Source organism: Mobula hypostoma, chromosome 7 (genome assembly GCF_963921235.1).
Source record: "Mobula hypostoma chromosome 7, sMobHyp1.1, whole genome shotgun sequence".
Classification (NCBI taxonomy): domain Eukaryota; kingdom Metazoa; phylum Chordata; class Chondrichthyes; order Myliobatiformes; family Myliobatidae; genus Mobula; species Mobula hypostoma.
Genome location: NC_086103.1, coordinates 83,397,293 through 83,409,845, shown reverse-complemented (window position 1 = coordinate 83,409,845; position 12,553 = coordinate 83,397,293). Strand labels below are relative to the sequence as shown.

The following is a 12,553-nucleotide window of genomic DNA, read 5'->3' as shown; positions in this document are numbered from 1 at the left end:
TACACTGACCAGCTCCAGATGTGGCTGGCATCCTGGACTACAGTGGTGTGTCCTGGGTGGTGTCTGGTCTCCAACAACAGATGCCTGAACCCCCATTCCCAAATTGTCCTAAAAGATTCAATGGCTGACTAAGCTTTCACCCAGTTTGACATGTTTTCAAAGTTGTGAAGACAATGAATGTCTGTGGCATTCAAAGATATTTAAAAACTGAAAGACAGAAAATAAATAGTTTAAAAGATCAAGCATACAGAAAGACAAAGAAACTTCTAAATAATAAAATAATGAATAAAAACAAACTAACTTTTAAGAAAGACATCTCGACTTTGCCTTTCCTTTTTTTTTGCTCGTCTATGAAATCAGGGTGGTCCATGATCCTCTACCAGCTTTAACCTGTGTTGTATCTGAGAGCCAGTTCCAGGTAAACCTTTTGGATATTTCAGCAGGATCCATCTCTGCACTGGAATCCATTAGAAATCCAACAATGTAATGTTTTGACGATTAGAATGCCCATTTAGCATGTTAGTTTTTGGCTTATATGTTTGATGACCCACTTGCAGAAGCTCTGTCTACTGACAAAGTCAAGGTCAAGACCAAGTCTATTGTGATGCCGTTTGTGGTTGAAAAGGCCACCAGCTCTTGCAGCCTGTGATCATACATAACTCTTCTCCTTTTCTATTGTACAGTTTATTTGTTTGTCTGTTGTACGTGCATCACCTGTGCATGATTCATGTGTTATTTTTGTTGTTTTACTCAGTCCAAGTGAGTTTACTTTGAAGGGTATACTATTTTCTAAAATAGTGTGATTTTAACAACATAACTCTGTCCAAGTTTCCAGTGAGAATGAAACTTTTAGTTTTCTTTCCTCCTCTTTGTGGAGCCTATTTACTCACTAAACCTGACTGACTCTCCTTGAAGGTGTTGATCATCTTTTCCTGGAGTTTTAGCCCTTTTCCTTAACCTGTTCTTTCGCAAATGTATTTGCTATTCTACTCTGAACACGTTGGTTTCTGTCCTCTGAGCATATTAACCACTCGTTCATGAAGCTTCCATTCAGAGTTCTCTTGAATATGTTGACCATCTCCCTTACAGTGTTGACTAGCCTCTCCTGAAAATGTTTATTGAAAATGCTTTTCATTTTCTGCTGAAGCCAATCAACTTTTAAGCTGATGGTCAGCCTCCACATAACATATGAACCACGTTCTCACATTGTGTTAATCAGCCTTTCCTAGAAATCTTAATCAGTTGACCATGAAATTGCTAACTCTCTCTCTGAAGTTGATTCTCCAGAAACTCTAAGGGCAATATTTTGTATGCAACAGAAGTGATTATTGTTGTCTGCAGTTCCAAGTGTCAAAGACCAATTCAACATTACCAGAAAGATTAGTCCTCTCTTCTACATTCACATCCTTTGGTGCTGCTTTTGAATAATGATGAGGGACAGGAAACATGGGACATTTTCTTCTCATTGGCCCAAGTGTCAAAGGCCAACTATTGCATCCACCAGCTGCCATCTTTGGCCATTCAGCTAAGATCAGAAATTATGGCCGGCTGGTTGTGCTTACTAACTTACTGTTGTAACTTACTTAAAACTGTCAGGAGAATCAAGATGGATGGTGTGTATGTATATTTTCCCTTAATCTCAGGACCTCTACCAGATGGTTTGGCGCAGTATCCTTGCTAGTCCTCATTGTGCTCTCTTCTGGACTGAAATCTCAGATGTTGTTCCTGGGATTTGTTGGAGCCACTCTATCAGTGCAGGTGTCACAGCTCCAAGCGCTCCTGTCACCACCGAGATTACATTGGCTTTAACCTTCCACGTTTTTCTATCTGCTCTTTCAAGCCCTGGTATTTCTCCAGCTTCTCATATTCTTCGTTCCTGATGTTACTGTCACTCAGGATTGCCACATCTATTACTATTGCTTTCTTCTATTCCTTGTCCAGTATTACTGTATCTGATTGGTTGGCTCATACCTGCTTATCAGTCTGTCATTGTCCACTACCTACTTGGAGTGTTTCCCATTTGGATTTGGGAGTGTCCAATCTATACTCAGCGTAGTTGTAACTGGACACAATTCCTGCAACTTTGTTGTACAACTTGGTCAGTGTATGCTGTCCCCACCTGCAGCTTGCACCCTGCTACTACGTGCTGGATGGTTTCAACGGATTCTTCACACATTCTGCATCTTGGTCTTGTTTGCTGTGATAAACACCTGTTTGGATTTCTCTTGTGTTCAGCACCTGCTCTTGTGCAGTCATGATTAGAATCCCTGTGCCGTCCCTCAGCCCTGCCATATCCAGCCATTGGTAGGACTTTTAAATGTCAGCTACCTCACATACTGTGCAGTAGCTTGCCCTGCCACGGCCTCTGGGCCTCAGCTCTGCTTTACCCACTTCTATTTCTGCATCTCCTGCCTGCTGACTGAGGTATTCTCCTAGCAGGTCACCCTTAGGGACCATCTTCCTGACATACTCATGGACGTTGCTAATTTCTTCCAGGACTGTGGCCTTGACACTTCCAAGTCTTGATCCTCCTTTATTCCGACGTGTGTACAGTCATTCGCCATTGGGCTTTGGGTGGAATCCTTCATGTATTGTTAGTAGTTGCCAGGTCTTGATGTCAACGCCATCCAGTTCATTCCTGGACCAGTACAGTATTGCCGCTGGGTCCCTGATGACTATTAGGGTGAGTGCGTTGATGGCTCTGATCATGTTTTTCCCATTCAGCTGGACTTTGAGGACCTGTCTCACTCTTTGGAGGTACTTGGATGATGCAGCCTTGTGTCCTCATTGTGGCTTCCATGCACCTGCAGGATGCCCAGGTATTTGTAGCTGTCCTGTACATCTGGTGTGTGCCCTTCAGGTAACTCTGCTACTTCAGTCTTGATGTGTTTGCCTCTTTTCAAGACCATCCAGCCGCACTTTTCCAGTCCAAATGACATCTCGATGTCTCTGCTGTACACCCTTGACAAGTAAATCAGTGAGTCAGTATCGCTTTCATTTCTGGCATACAGCTTGATCTCATCCATGTACAGGAGGTGACTGATGGTCACTCCACTCTTGAACCTGTACTCACATCCACTCTCTGAGGTAATCTGGCTGAGGGGGTTCAAGCCTATGCAGATCAGCAGTGGGGATAGTGCATCACTCTGGAATGTTCCACATTTGATGGTTGCTTGTGCTATTGGCTTTGAGTTAACTTCTAGCATTGTCCTCCAACAGCCCACTGAGTTCTTGATGAAGGTTCTTTATGTCTTGTTGACCTTGTTCAGAGACAGGCATTCCAGGAACCATGTTTGGGACATGGAATGATATGCTTTCTGGTAGTCAATCCAGGCTGTGCTTTGGTTTGCTTGCCTGGTCTTGGAGTCTCGCAGGGCTGCTTTGTCCACCGGTAATAGGTGCTTGGAGCCTCAGTCAATCCCCGTCTAAGCAGAGCTCAGTAACTTACACACACCTTCTTCAGCTTGGTGGCTATGATGCCTGATAGGAGCTTCCATGCTGTTGACAGGCAGTTTATAGGCCTGTAGTTTGATGATGTTGAGGATCCTTCATTATGACTACCGTCCTTCCTTGAGTTAGCCGGTCAGGGTGGGAGCCTGCTGCAAGCAGCTGGCTTATCTGAGCTGCCAGTCATGTATGTAATGCTGTTAGTCTCTGGTGATGTCCAGTTCTTCTTACTTGCTATCCGCTGCTGGACATCTCTGCTATGATGGTGACTGGTTGTTCCTCTGGTAGATTGTAGAGGTTTGATTGTAGGTCTTTCAGTCATTGGGCACTGGTGTTGCGTGATGCTCGTTTCTCCTATATGCTCTTCCAGTACTCCTCATTTGCTCTTTTGCTTCGTTCATGTACTGGCAAGTTGTTAGTCTGGATCTGTTCCAAATACTTTCCCAGGTTCTTTGGAGAAGAATGCATTTATTCACCAAGATAAGTCTTTGATCTTCACACCAACTTTGATGTGTGTTGCTTGAATTTCCAGCATCTGCAGAATTCCTGTTGTTTACTCTCCACTATATTTCATTTTGTAGCCCAGCATTTCTAGGACTAGTGCTGCTGATGCACATTTCAGGCTACTGGTCGCAGTTATGTTGGAGATTACAATTGTGAGTAGTGCTTCATTAGCTACTTCTAGTATGCTGCCTGTTGGAATTTCATCACTAAGTCTGGGGAGCCTAGTTCATTGATTGACACCAGTTCACCAGTTTAGCAATGATCTTCTTTCTGCAGCAATCAGTGTCGATATGTCCTGAGGTGAGGTTTGAACTTGCATTTCCTGTGTACAAGGTGATGCTATTTCCTTTGCACTATCTGGGAGTTGTGGAGGTGGTTTAAGTCGTGGTTCCTGATTGGCTTGGTTCTGTGGCGATGTTGCTGTGGTGAATTGTGTTTGTACGTCTTCCAGTTCAAGATGTGATAGCAACCCTTTGTTGGCAATGTTTGATTGCTGAGTAACCAGTCGTTTTTCTGTGAATGTGGATGACAGTCTTCACTGTTGCTAGAGTCCCCACATGGGCTTGACGCATCCTCTTTCATGTAGGTTGCTGTTGAAGTAGCATTCCATTAATTCTATGTTGTCCAGTCTCGTCCATTTATGGTTTGTTCCAGTAGCCAATTTATCACCAGTTAGTCCTGGTTCCCCAACAATTTGCCCGGACCTTGTTAATCTGGGCAAAGTTCGAGCTGGCCTTACCTTTCTTGTCCTTGTCACTCTAATCCGGAGGTTTTTGTGGGCAGATATAGCATGAAAGTGAGGGGTCAAGCTCAAAAACCCTACCAGACTGCCACCATCGGGATCCACACCTGAACCTCCACACCACAATGGGTGATGGGGCAAAGCCCGGATGGTTCCCAGTGTTGGCCTCCACTCCCAGCAGCCTCAGGCTTGGCCTGTTTAACAGCGGCGTCCTGCTGATAGTTGCACCCAGTGACCTTGCAGTGGCCTATGCTACCTCATAGCTAAACTATCAGGTATTCAAAATCACTTCTTTCTATACATCTCTTGGGCGTTGATGCTTATTGTGGTTCAGTTCCAAAAGAGGCAATCACTGACATTCCTAAGTGGTTTTGACTCATAGGTGAATCTAGATTCAGTTGTCAGCCTGATTGATAATCTGGGCTGAATCGACCAAAAATATTCCTTTAATTGGATACATAAGAGGCTGCACGTGCTAGAACCTGGAATGAGAAACAATCTGTTGGAGTAACTGTGGTTTGGGCAGCACCTATGGAGGGAAATGGAGAGTTGACATTTTGGGTCAAGTCTCTTCCTCTGGACTGACAGGTGGAGGGGTATCCAGTGAAGAAAAGTGATAGTCAGATAAAGTCAGGTTGAAGGGACCCAACCCAAAATGTCAACTGTCCATTTCCCTCTACAGATGCCACCTGACTTGCTGAGTTCCTCCTGCAGTTTGTTTTTTTATTCTTTTACATTATTTACTCTTAGACTGCTTTAAATGTACCCAATGATTAGACCTCCACAGCGGTCTGTGACAATGAATTCTACCTAACTAGCCTATCTATGAATTCCACCAAATTACCCCAACTAATGACCACCCATTCTGCCCCTTTGCCACCAACGGTATTGATCTTGGCCATTTGTGAAAGTCTTTATTTTAACCTAACTCCAATAATGTTACATGCACAAAATACTGGAGGAACTCGCCAGGTCAGGCAGTATCAATGGAAAGAATAAACAATCGACCTTTTGGACTAAGACCCTTCATCAGGACTGAAGAGGAAATGCCAGAACTAAAAGTGGGGAGGGGAAGGAGGGTAGCTAGAAGATGAGAGATTAAGCCAGATGGGTTGGAATGATAAGGGGGTGGAGAAGAAAGAATCTGATAGGAGAGGAGAGTGAACCACAGGAGAAAGGGACTGAGGCGCATGTGATTGGCAAAGGAGATGAGGTAAGAGGCCAGAGAGGGGTATATAAGAAAAGTGTAGGGAGAGGGAACATTTTTTTTACCAGCAGCAGAAATCAATATTCTATCAGATTGGAGACTACCCAGAAGGAATATAAGGTTTTGCTCCTCCACCCTGAGGGTGGCTCCATTGTGGCACAAGAGGAGGTTATGGATCGACATGTTGGAATGGGAATTAAAATGTTTGGCCACCGGAAAGTTCCACTTTTGGCGGATGGACCAGAAGTGTTCGATTAACCCATCAAGCATTTAACCCATTAATGTTATACTTAATGGATGTAAATATTCTAATTGAAAAGTCTTTTGTATAATGCTGCCATAGTTTTTCAAGATTGTTTGCAGCATTGTCCGGAGGTTCATCCAGCTGAATGATACTGTAATAAACAGCAAGCTAATCATTGTTTATCAATGGTACTATACATCAAAGGTTGAACCAAGTTGGAGTGAGGCTCATGTTCATTCAGTCACAGCAATGTACTGTAACCCAAAACCACCCAAAAACTGTCCCCTACTGCACCAGACACATTGTAAGATCACCAGGAATAGGCACTGTTAGCCTCAAGGGGCAATACTCTATAATGTAGTTGGCCAAATGGTGACCTTCAATCATCAATTTGACACTGAAGCCCTAACAGTCAGAGGCTGTTTTCAAGTTGCATTACTTTAATAGAATAAACAGTAAGTTTAAAAACATTTTTCATTCTCAGGATGCAAGATCATGTGCAAAGTCAGCATTTAATGCCATTTCCAGAATTTGTGGTACATATTGGTACCAACGATATAAAGGGATGAGATCCTGAAAACAGGATACAGGGTGTTAGGAAGGAAGATAAGAAGCAGAACCTCAAGAGTAGTAATCATGGATTTACTGCCTCCACTGTGGCACGCGACAGTGAGGATAGGAATAGAATGAGATGGTGAATAGAAACGTGGCTGAAAAATTGGAGCAGGGAGCAGGGATGCAGATTTCTGGATCATTGGGACCTCTTCTGGGGCAGGTGTGACCTGTACAAAAGGGATAGGTTGCACTTGAATCTGACGGGGACTAATATCCTTGTGGGCAGGTTTGCTAGAGCAGTTGGGAGCGGTTTAAACTACTGGCAGGGGGATGGGAGCCAGTGTGAAAGAGTTAAGGATGAGCCTGCAGGTTTACAAGTAGATGATGGGTGCACTATGAATGTAAGGAAGGACAAGACAATGGTTGGGTACAAATGCTGACAGTGCAACGAGTTCAATTGTACCACAGAGGCAAAATTCACAAGGGCAAAGAATACAGATCTGAAGGTGTTGTATCTAAATGTACAAGCATTCATAATTCAGTGGATGAACACTTGGAGCAATTAGAGATTGGTCGGTACGACCTTGAGGGCATCATTGAGCCATGGCTGAAAGAAAGTTATAGTTGAGAGCATAATATCAAAGGATATACTTTGTATCGAAAGGACAGGCAGGAGGCATAGTTGGTGGTGGGCTATGTTGGTAAGAGATGGAATTACACCTTTAGAAAGAAGTGACATAGGGTCAGAGAATGTTGTATCTTTGTAGGTGGAGTTAAGAAACTGCAAGGGTAAAAAAGCCATTATATGAATCATATATAGACCTGCAAATAATAGCCAAGATGTGGGGCTGAGATTGTAAAGGGAACTGGAAAGAGTGAGTAGTAAGGGTAATGTCACAATTGAAATGGGCACTTCAATATACAAGGGGATTGGGAAAATCCGATCGCAAGAGGGAGAATTTATTGAGTACTTACAAGATGGCTTTTTAGGCAATCTTAGATTGGGTGTGTGTAATAATCCAGATTTTATTGGGGAGCTTAAGGTAAGTGAACCCTTAAGAGGCAGTTCATAATATGAGTGAATTCATACTGTAATTTGAGAGGGTCAGATGTATCAAAATCACAATGGAATAAAGGTAACAACAGAGGCATGAGTGAGGAGCTTATGCAGGTGGTTCAGTGGGGGATACTGGCGGGGATGATGGCAAAGCAGAACTGGCTGAAGTTTCTGGAATAGTTCACAAGGCACCGGATAGATCTGTCCCACAGAAGAAGTTCTCAAATAGCAGGGGTAGGCGACCGTGACTGACAAGGGAAGTTAATGACTGCATAAAAGCCAAGGAAAGGGTATTTAAAGTGGAAAAAATGAGTGGGAAGTGGATGATTGTGAAGTTTTTAAAATCCAACAAAAGGGAACTAAAAAAACCTTAAGAAGGGAAAAGATGAAATACGAGGGCAAACTAGCCAATAATATAAAGCAGGATACTAAATTTTTTTCAATTATATAAAGAGTAAAAGGGAGGTGAGAGTTAATATTGGACCACTGTAAACTGATGCTGGTGAGGTAGTAATGGGGGACAAAGAAATGTCAGATGATCTTAATGAGTACTTTGCATCTGTCTTCACTGTGGAAGACACTAGCAGTGTGCCAGAAGTCCGTGAGTGTCAGGGAGCAGGAGTGAGTACCATTGCTATTAGAAAGGAAAAAGTGCTAGAGGAACTGAAAGGTCTCAAGGTGAATAAGTCATCTGGACCAGATGGACTACATCCCAGAGTTCCGAAAGAGGTTATTGAAGGAAAATATAGGCCAGTTAACCTAACCACAGTGGTTGGAAAAGTGTTGAGTTCCATTATTAAAGATGAAGTTTTGGGGTGGTTGAAGACTAATGGTAAAATACATCAAAGTCAACATGGTTTTAGAAAAGGGAAATCTTGCCTGACAAAGCTGTTAGACATTTTCGAGGAAGTAACATGTAGGGTGGACAAAGGAGAGGCAGTGGATGTCACTTACATCGATTTTCAGAAGGCATTTGATAAGGTGCCACAAATGAGGCTACTTAACAAGATAAAATTCCATGGCATTACAGGAAAGATACTGGCATGGATAGAGGAATGGCTGACAGGCAGGAGGCATTGAGTGAGAACAAACAGGGTCTTTTCTGGTTGGCTGCCAATGACAAGTGGTGTTCCTCAGGGGTCAGTATTGGGACCACTTCTTTTCACATCGTTTGTCAATGATTTAGATAATGGAGTAATGGCTTTGTGGCAAAGCTTGTGGATGATATGAAGATAGGTGGAGGGTAGGCAGTGCTGGGGAAGCAGTGTGATTGCAGCAAGACTTAGACAAATTGGAAGAATGGGCAATAAAGTGGCAGGTAGAATTCAGTATTGGGAAATATATGATAATGCATTCTGGTAAAAGTGCAAACTATTATCCAAATGAGAAGAAAATTTAAACATCGGAGGAGCAGAGAGACTTAGGAGTCCTTGTGCAAGAGTCTCAGAAGGTTAATTTACAGGATGAGTCATTGGTAAGAAGGCAAATGCAATGTTGGCATTCATTTCAATGGGAATAGAATATAAAAACAAGTAGATAATGCTGAGGCTTTATAAGACACTAGTTAGGCCACACTTGGAGTATTGCCAACAATTTTGCACTGCATATCTCAGAAAGGACGTATTGTCGTTGGAGAGTCCAGAGAAGGTTCACGAGGATGATTCTGGGAATGAGGGAGTTAACATATGAGCAGCGTTTGGCACCTTGTACTCATTGGGATTTAGAAGAATGTGGAGGGATGTCATTGAAACCTACCAAATATTGAAAGGACTAGGTATGGTGGATGTAGAGAGGATGTTTCCTATGGTGAGGCTATCCAGAACTAGAGGGCACAGCCTCAAAACTGAGGTGCGACCCTTTAGAATAGAAAGGAGGATTTTTTTTTAGCCAGAGAGTAGTGAATCTGTGGAATGCCCTACCACAGACAGCTATAGAGGCCAAGTCCATGGGTATATTTAAAGCAAAAATTGATAGTTTCCTGATTGGTCAGGGCATCAAAGGTTATGGTGAGATGGCAGGTGTAAGGGGTTGAGTGGAATCCGGGATCAGCCATGATGGAATGGTGGAGCAGACTCGATGGGCTGAATGGCCTAATTCTGCTTTTATGTCTTATAGTCTTATTCCTGTTGGGCTAACTGTAAGAACAGCTGGTGCAGGTTGACATCCCTGAATGGTCAGTCCAGTGGATAATTAGGAGTTCACATCCTGAGTGTGATCTGTGACTCTAGCCACATGTAGTCTGGAGACTGACTTTGTGAGGAAGGTTTGTTTGGTTTCCTGACAAACATTGGTTCTAATTATTTAGTCACTGAAAGAACAACAGTTATCAGTTTAGTAATCCCAGGTCCAGAAGGTAACAATCCAGAGACATGTACTCTAATCTCCCACAGCTGTTCTGGAGTTAAATTCACTTAATAGCCTGGGTACTAAAACAAAAGTTATGAGAAATAATGGCCTTAGCCTTGAAGGATTTTATAGAATTCTTTCAGCTTCACCAATGTGCTTCAGGAATGGAAATATGTTATCTTTACCTAATCTGGATGATATGTGACTTCCAAATGCCCCCATTCACCACAGGGATTGGTGCCAGGTCCTTCATTGTCCTTCGTAGAAATTAATGAATTGGAAGAGAATATAAATAGCATGATTAATAATGCAGATGACAACAAAATTGGTGGTAAATGATGTTGTTTAATGTTACAACAGGACCTCGGTCAAATAGAAAAGTGGGCAAAAGAATGGCAGATGGAGTTTAACTTGGACAAGTGTGAAGTGATGAAGTGTGGGAGGGCAGGACATACACAGTGAATGGCAGGGCCTTAGGGAGTATTATTGAAAAAGTGAGACCTTCAGGTACAAACACAAGGAAACCTGCAGATGCTGGAATTTCAAGCAACACACATTAAAATTGCTGGTGAACGCAGCAGGCCAGGCAGCATCTATAGAAAGAGGTACAGACACCGTTTCAGGCCGAGACCCTTCGTGCCTGGCCTGCTGCGTTCACCAGCAATTTTTATGTGTGTTCCTTCAGGTACAAGCATCCTCTCGCAATACACAAAAACTAAAACCAACTGTCAGGTTAGCAACGTAAGTCATTGGCTGCAGTCTGCCATCACTGCAGGGCTTGTATGTGTCCAGGTTGAGTTTTTAATGAGTGAGTGGATAGGCTGGGACTGATTACCCTGGAATGAAGAAAGCTGAGAGGCGGCTTTATAGAGGCTTATAAAATTACGAACAACGTAGCTAGAGTAGATAGTCCCAACCTTTTTACCAAGGTAGTGGATTTTAAAACTAGAGATTTAACTAAGAGAGAGAAAAAATTGAAAGGGGACCTGAAGGGCAGATTCTTCACCCAGAAGGTGAATGATTTGACAGAGGAAGTGGTGGGGGTGGAGATAATTATAACTTTTAAAAGGCATTTGGATGTACATGGGTAGGGGCGGTTTAGAATGATATGGACTTAATGAGGTAGGAATCTTGGATGGCATGGGCATGTTGGGTCAAAGGACTTGTCTAGTTATATGAATCAAAATGCTCGAGCAAACCACTCAGTTCAAAAGCAATGCATGTGATGCCCAACTCTTGAAAGCTGTAGTAAAAATAAACTCCATCCAGCAGTTTTGTTATCAGATCCACTGATTATCAGTACATATCTCCAGTCGTGTAATCACATCCTCAAGCTGTTGAGTCTTATTACACCTGTCAGTTCTCAGAATGTGACTTCAAACTTCTTTTTTCAGAATGCCGGGACATTCTGCTCCCCATGATAACTGACGAGCTGAAGACCCTATTAGTGGAAAAGGATGATCAGCATCAAGAGCTGAAGTACTGCATCGAACTACTCAACAGCATTCTTGAGGTGTTGAGTGAAGCCAGTGAGGTAGGTGATTGTAACAACAGCACCACCTATTTCATTCTTGATCTATTAATGGTCGTACCAATTTCTTTTCTCACATGCATTGTGCTAATAGAGAAATTAAATCTCTGAAAAATATGGATGTTTTGTAACCATAATGATTCTGGCTGAAGCAAGTGTGATGCATTGTATCCTGCTGCTAATTTTATAAACTTCAAAGTTTGAACTGAATTTATTATCAAACTAGATATATGTCACCAAGAGATTCATGTTCTTGCAGGCATACATAATAGAATAATTACCATAATAACCCTTTGGTTCAGGAGCCTGACGGTTGAATGGTAATAACTCTTCCTGAGCCTGATGGTGTGAGTCCTGAAGCTCCTGTTCTTTCTTCCTGATGGCAGCAGTGAGACGAGAACATGTCCTGTGTGTTGCGGGTCACAGATGACGGATGCTGCTTTCCAGCAGAATTTCATGTAGATGTGCTCAATGGTGGGGAGAGCTTTACCTGTGATGACTGGGCTGTATCCATTACTTTTTGTAGAACTTTCTATTCGAGGGCATTAGTGTTTCTGTATCAGACCATGAGATGTATATATAGATTTAATATATTCAGCAAACTTGAATATTGCACACAGCCACACAGTCAAAAGTGTAAAGCAAGTAGTGCAGGGTGCTAAAGCACACAGCTTTCTGATGCACCATGAAAGACTCAGTTGCAACTGGAATTAGATTTGCAAGCAATAAACTAATCATCTATCAACCTATGCTGTACCTTATCATGCCCCAATCCCCACCTCTGCATTGTTAGTTTTGTATTATGAATAGAAACATCTGAATACACATTGGAAGTATATGTTGAAAAAGACAATGATAGAGTCATAGAGTTGCGCAGCATGGAAAGAGGCCCGTTGACCCTGCTCGTTCATGCTGACCAA

General features: G+C 42.6%; 1 protein-coding gene across 1 annotated transcript in view; it reads left to right on the top strand.

The window, feature by feature from the left end:
• The window catches only part of LOC134349413 (dedicator of cytokinesis protein 2-like), a 732,270-nt gene that overhangs the window by 316,411 nt on the left and 403,306 nt on the right, over positions 1 to 12,553 (top strand). The window contains exon 26 of the mRNA XM_063053680.1: positions 11,497 to 11,636. Within this exon, the coding sequence (XP_062909750.1) occupies positions 11,497 to 11,636 (140 nt within the window). The remainder of the gene's footprint in view (positions 1 to 11,496; positions 11,637 to 12,553) is intronic.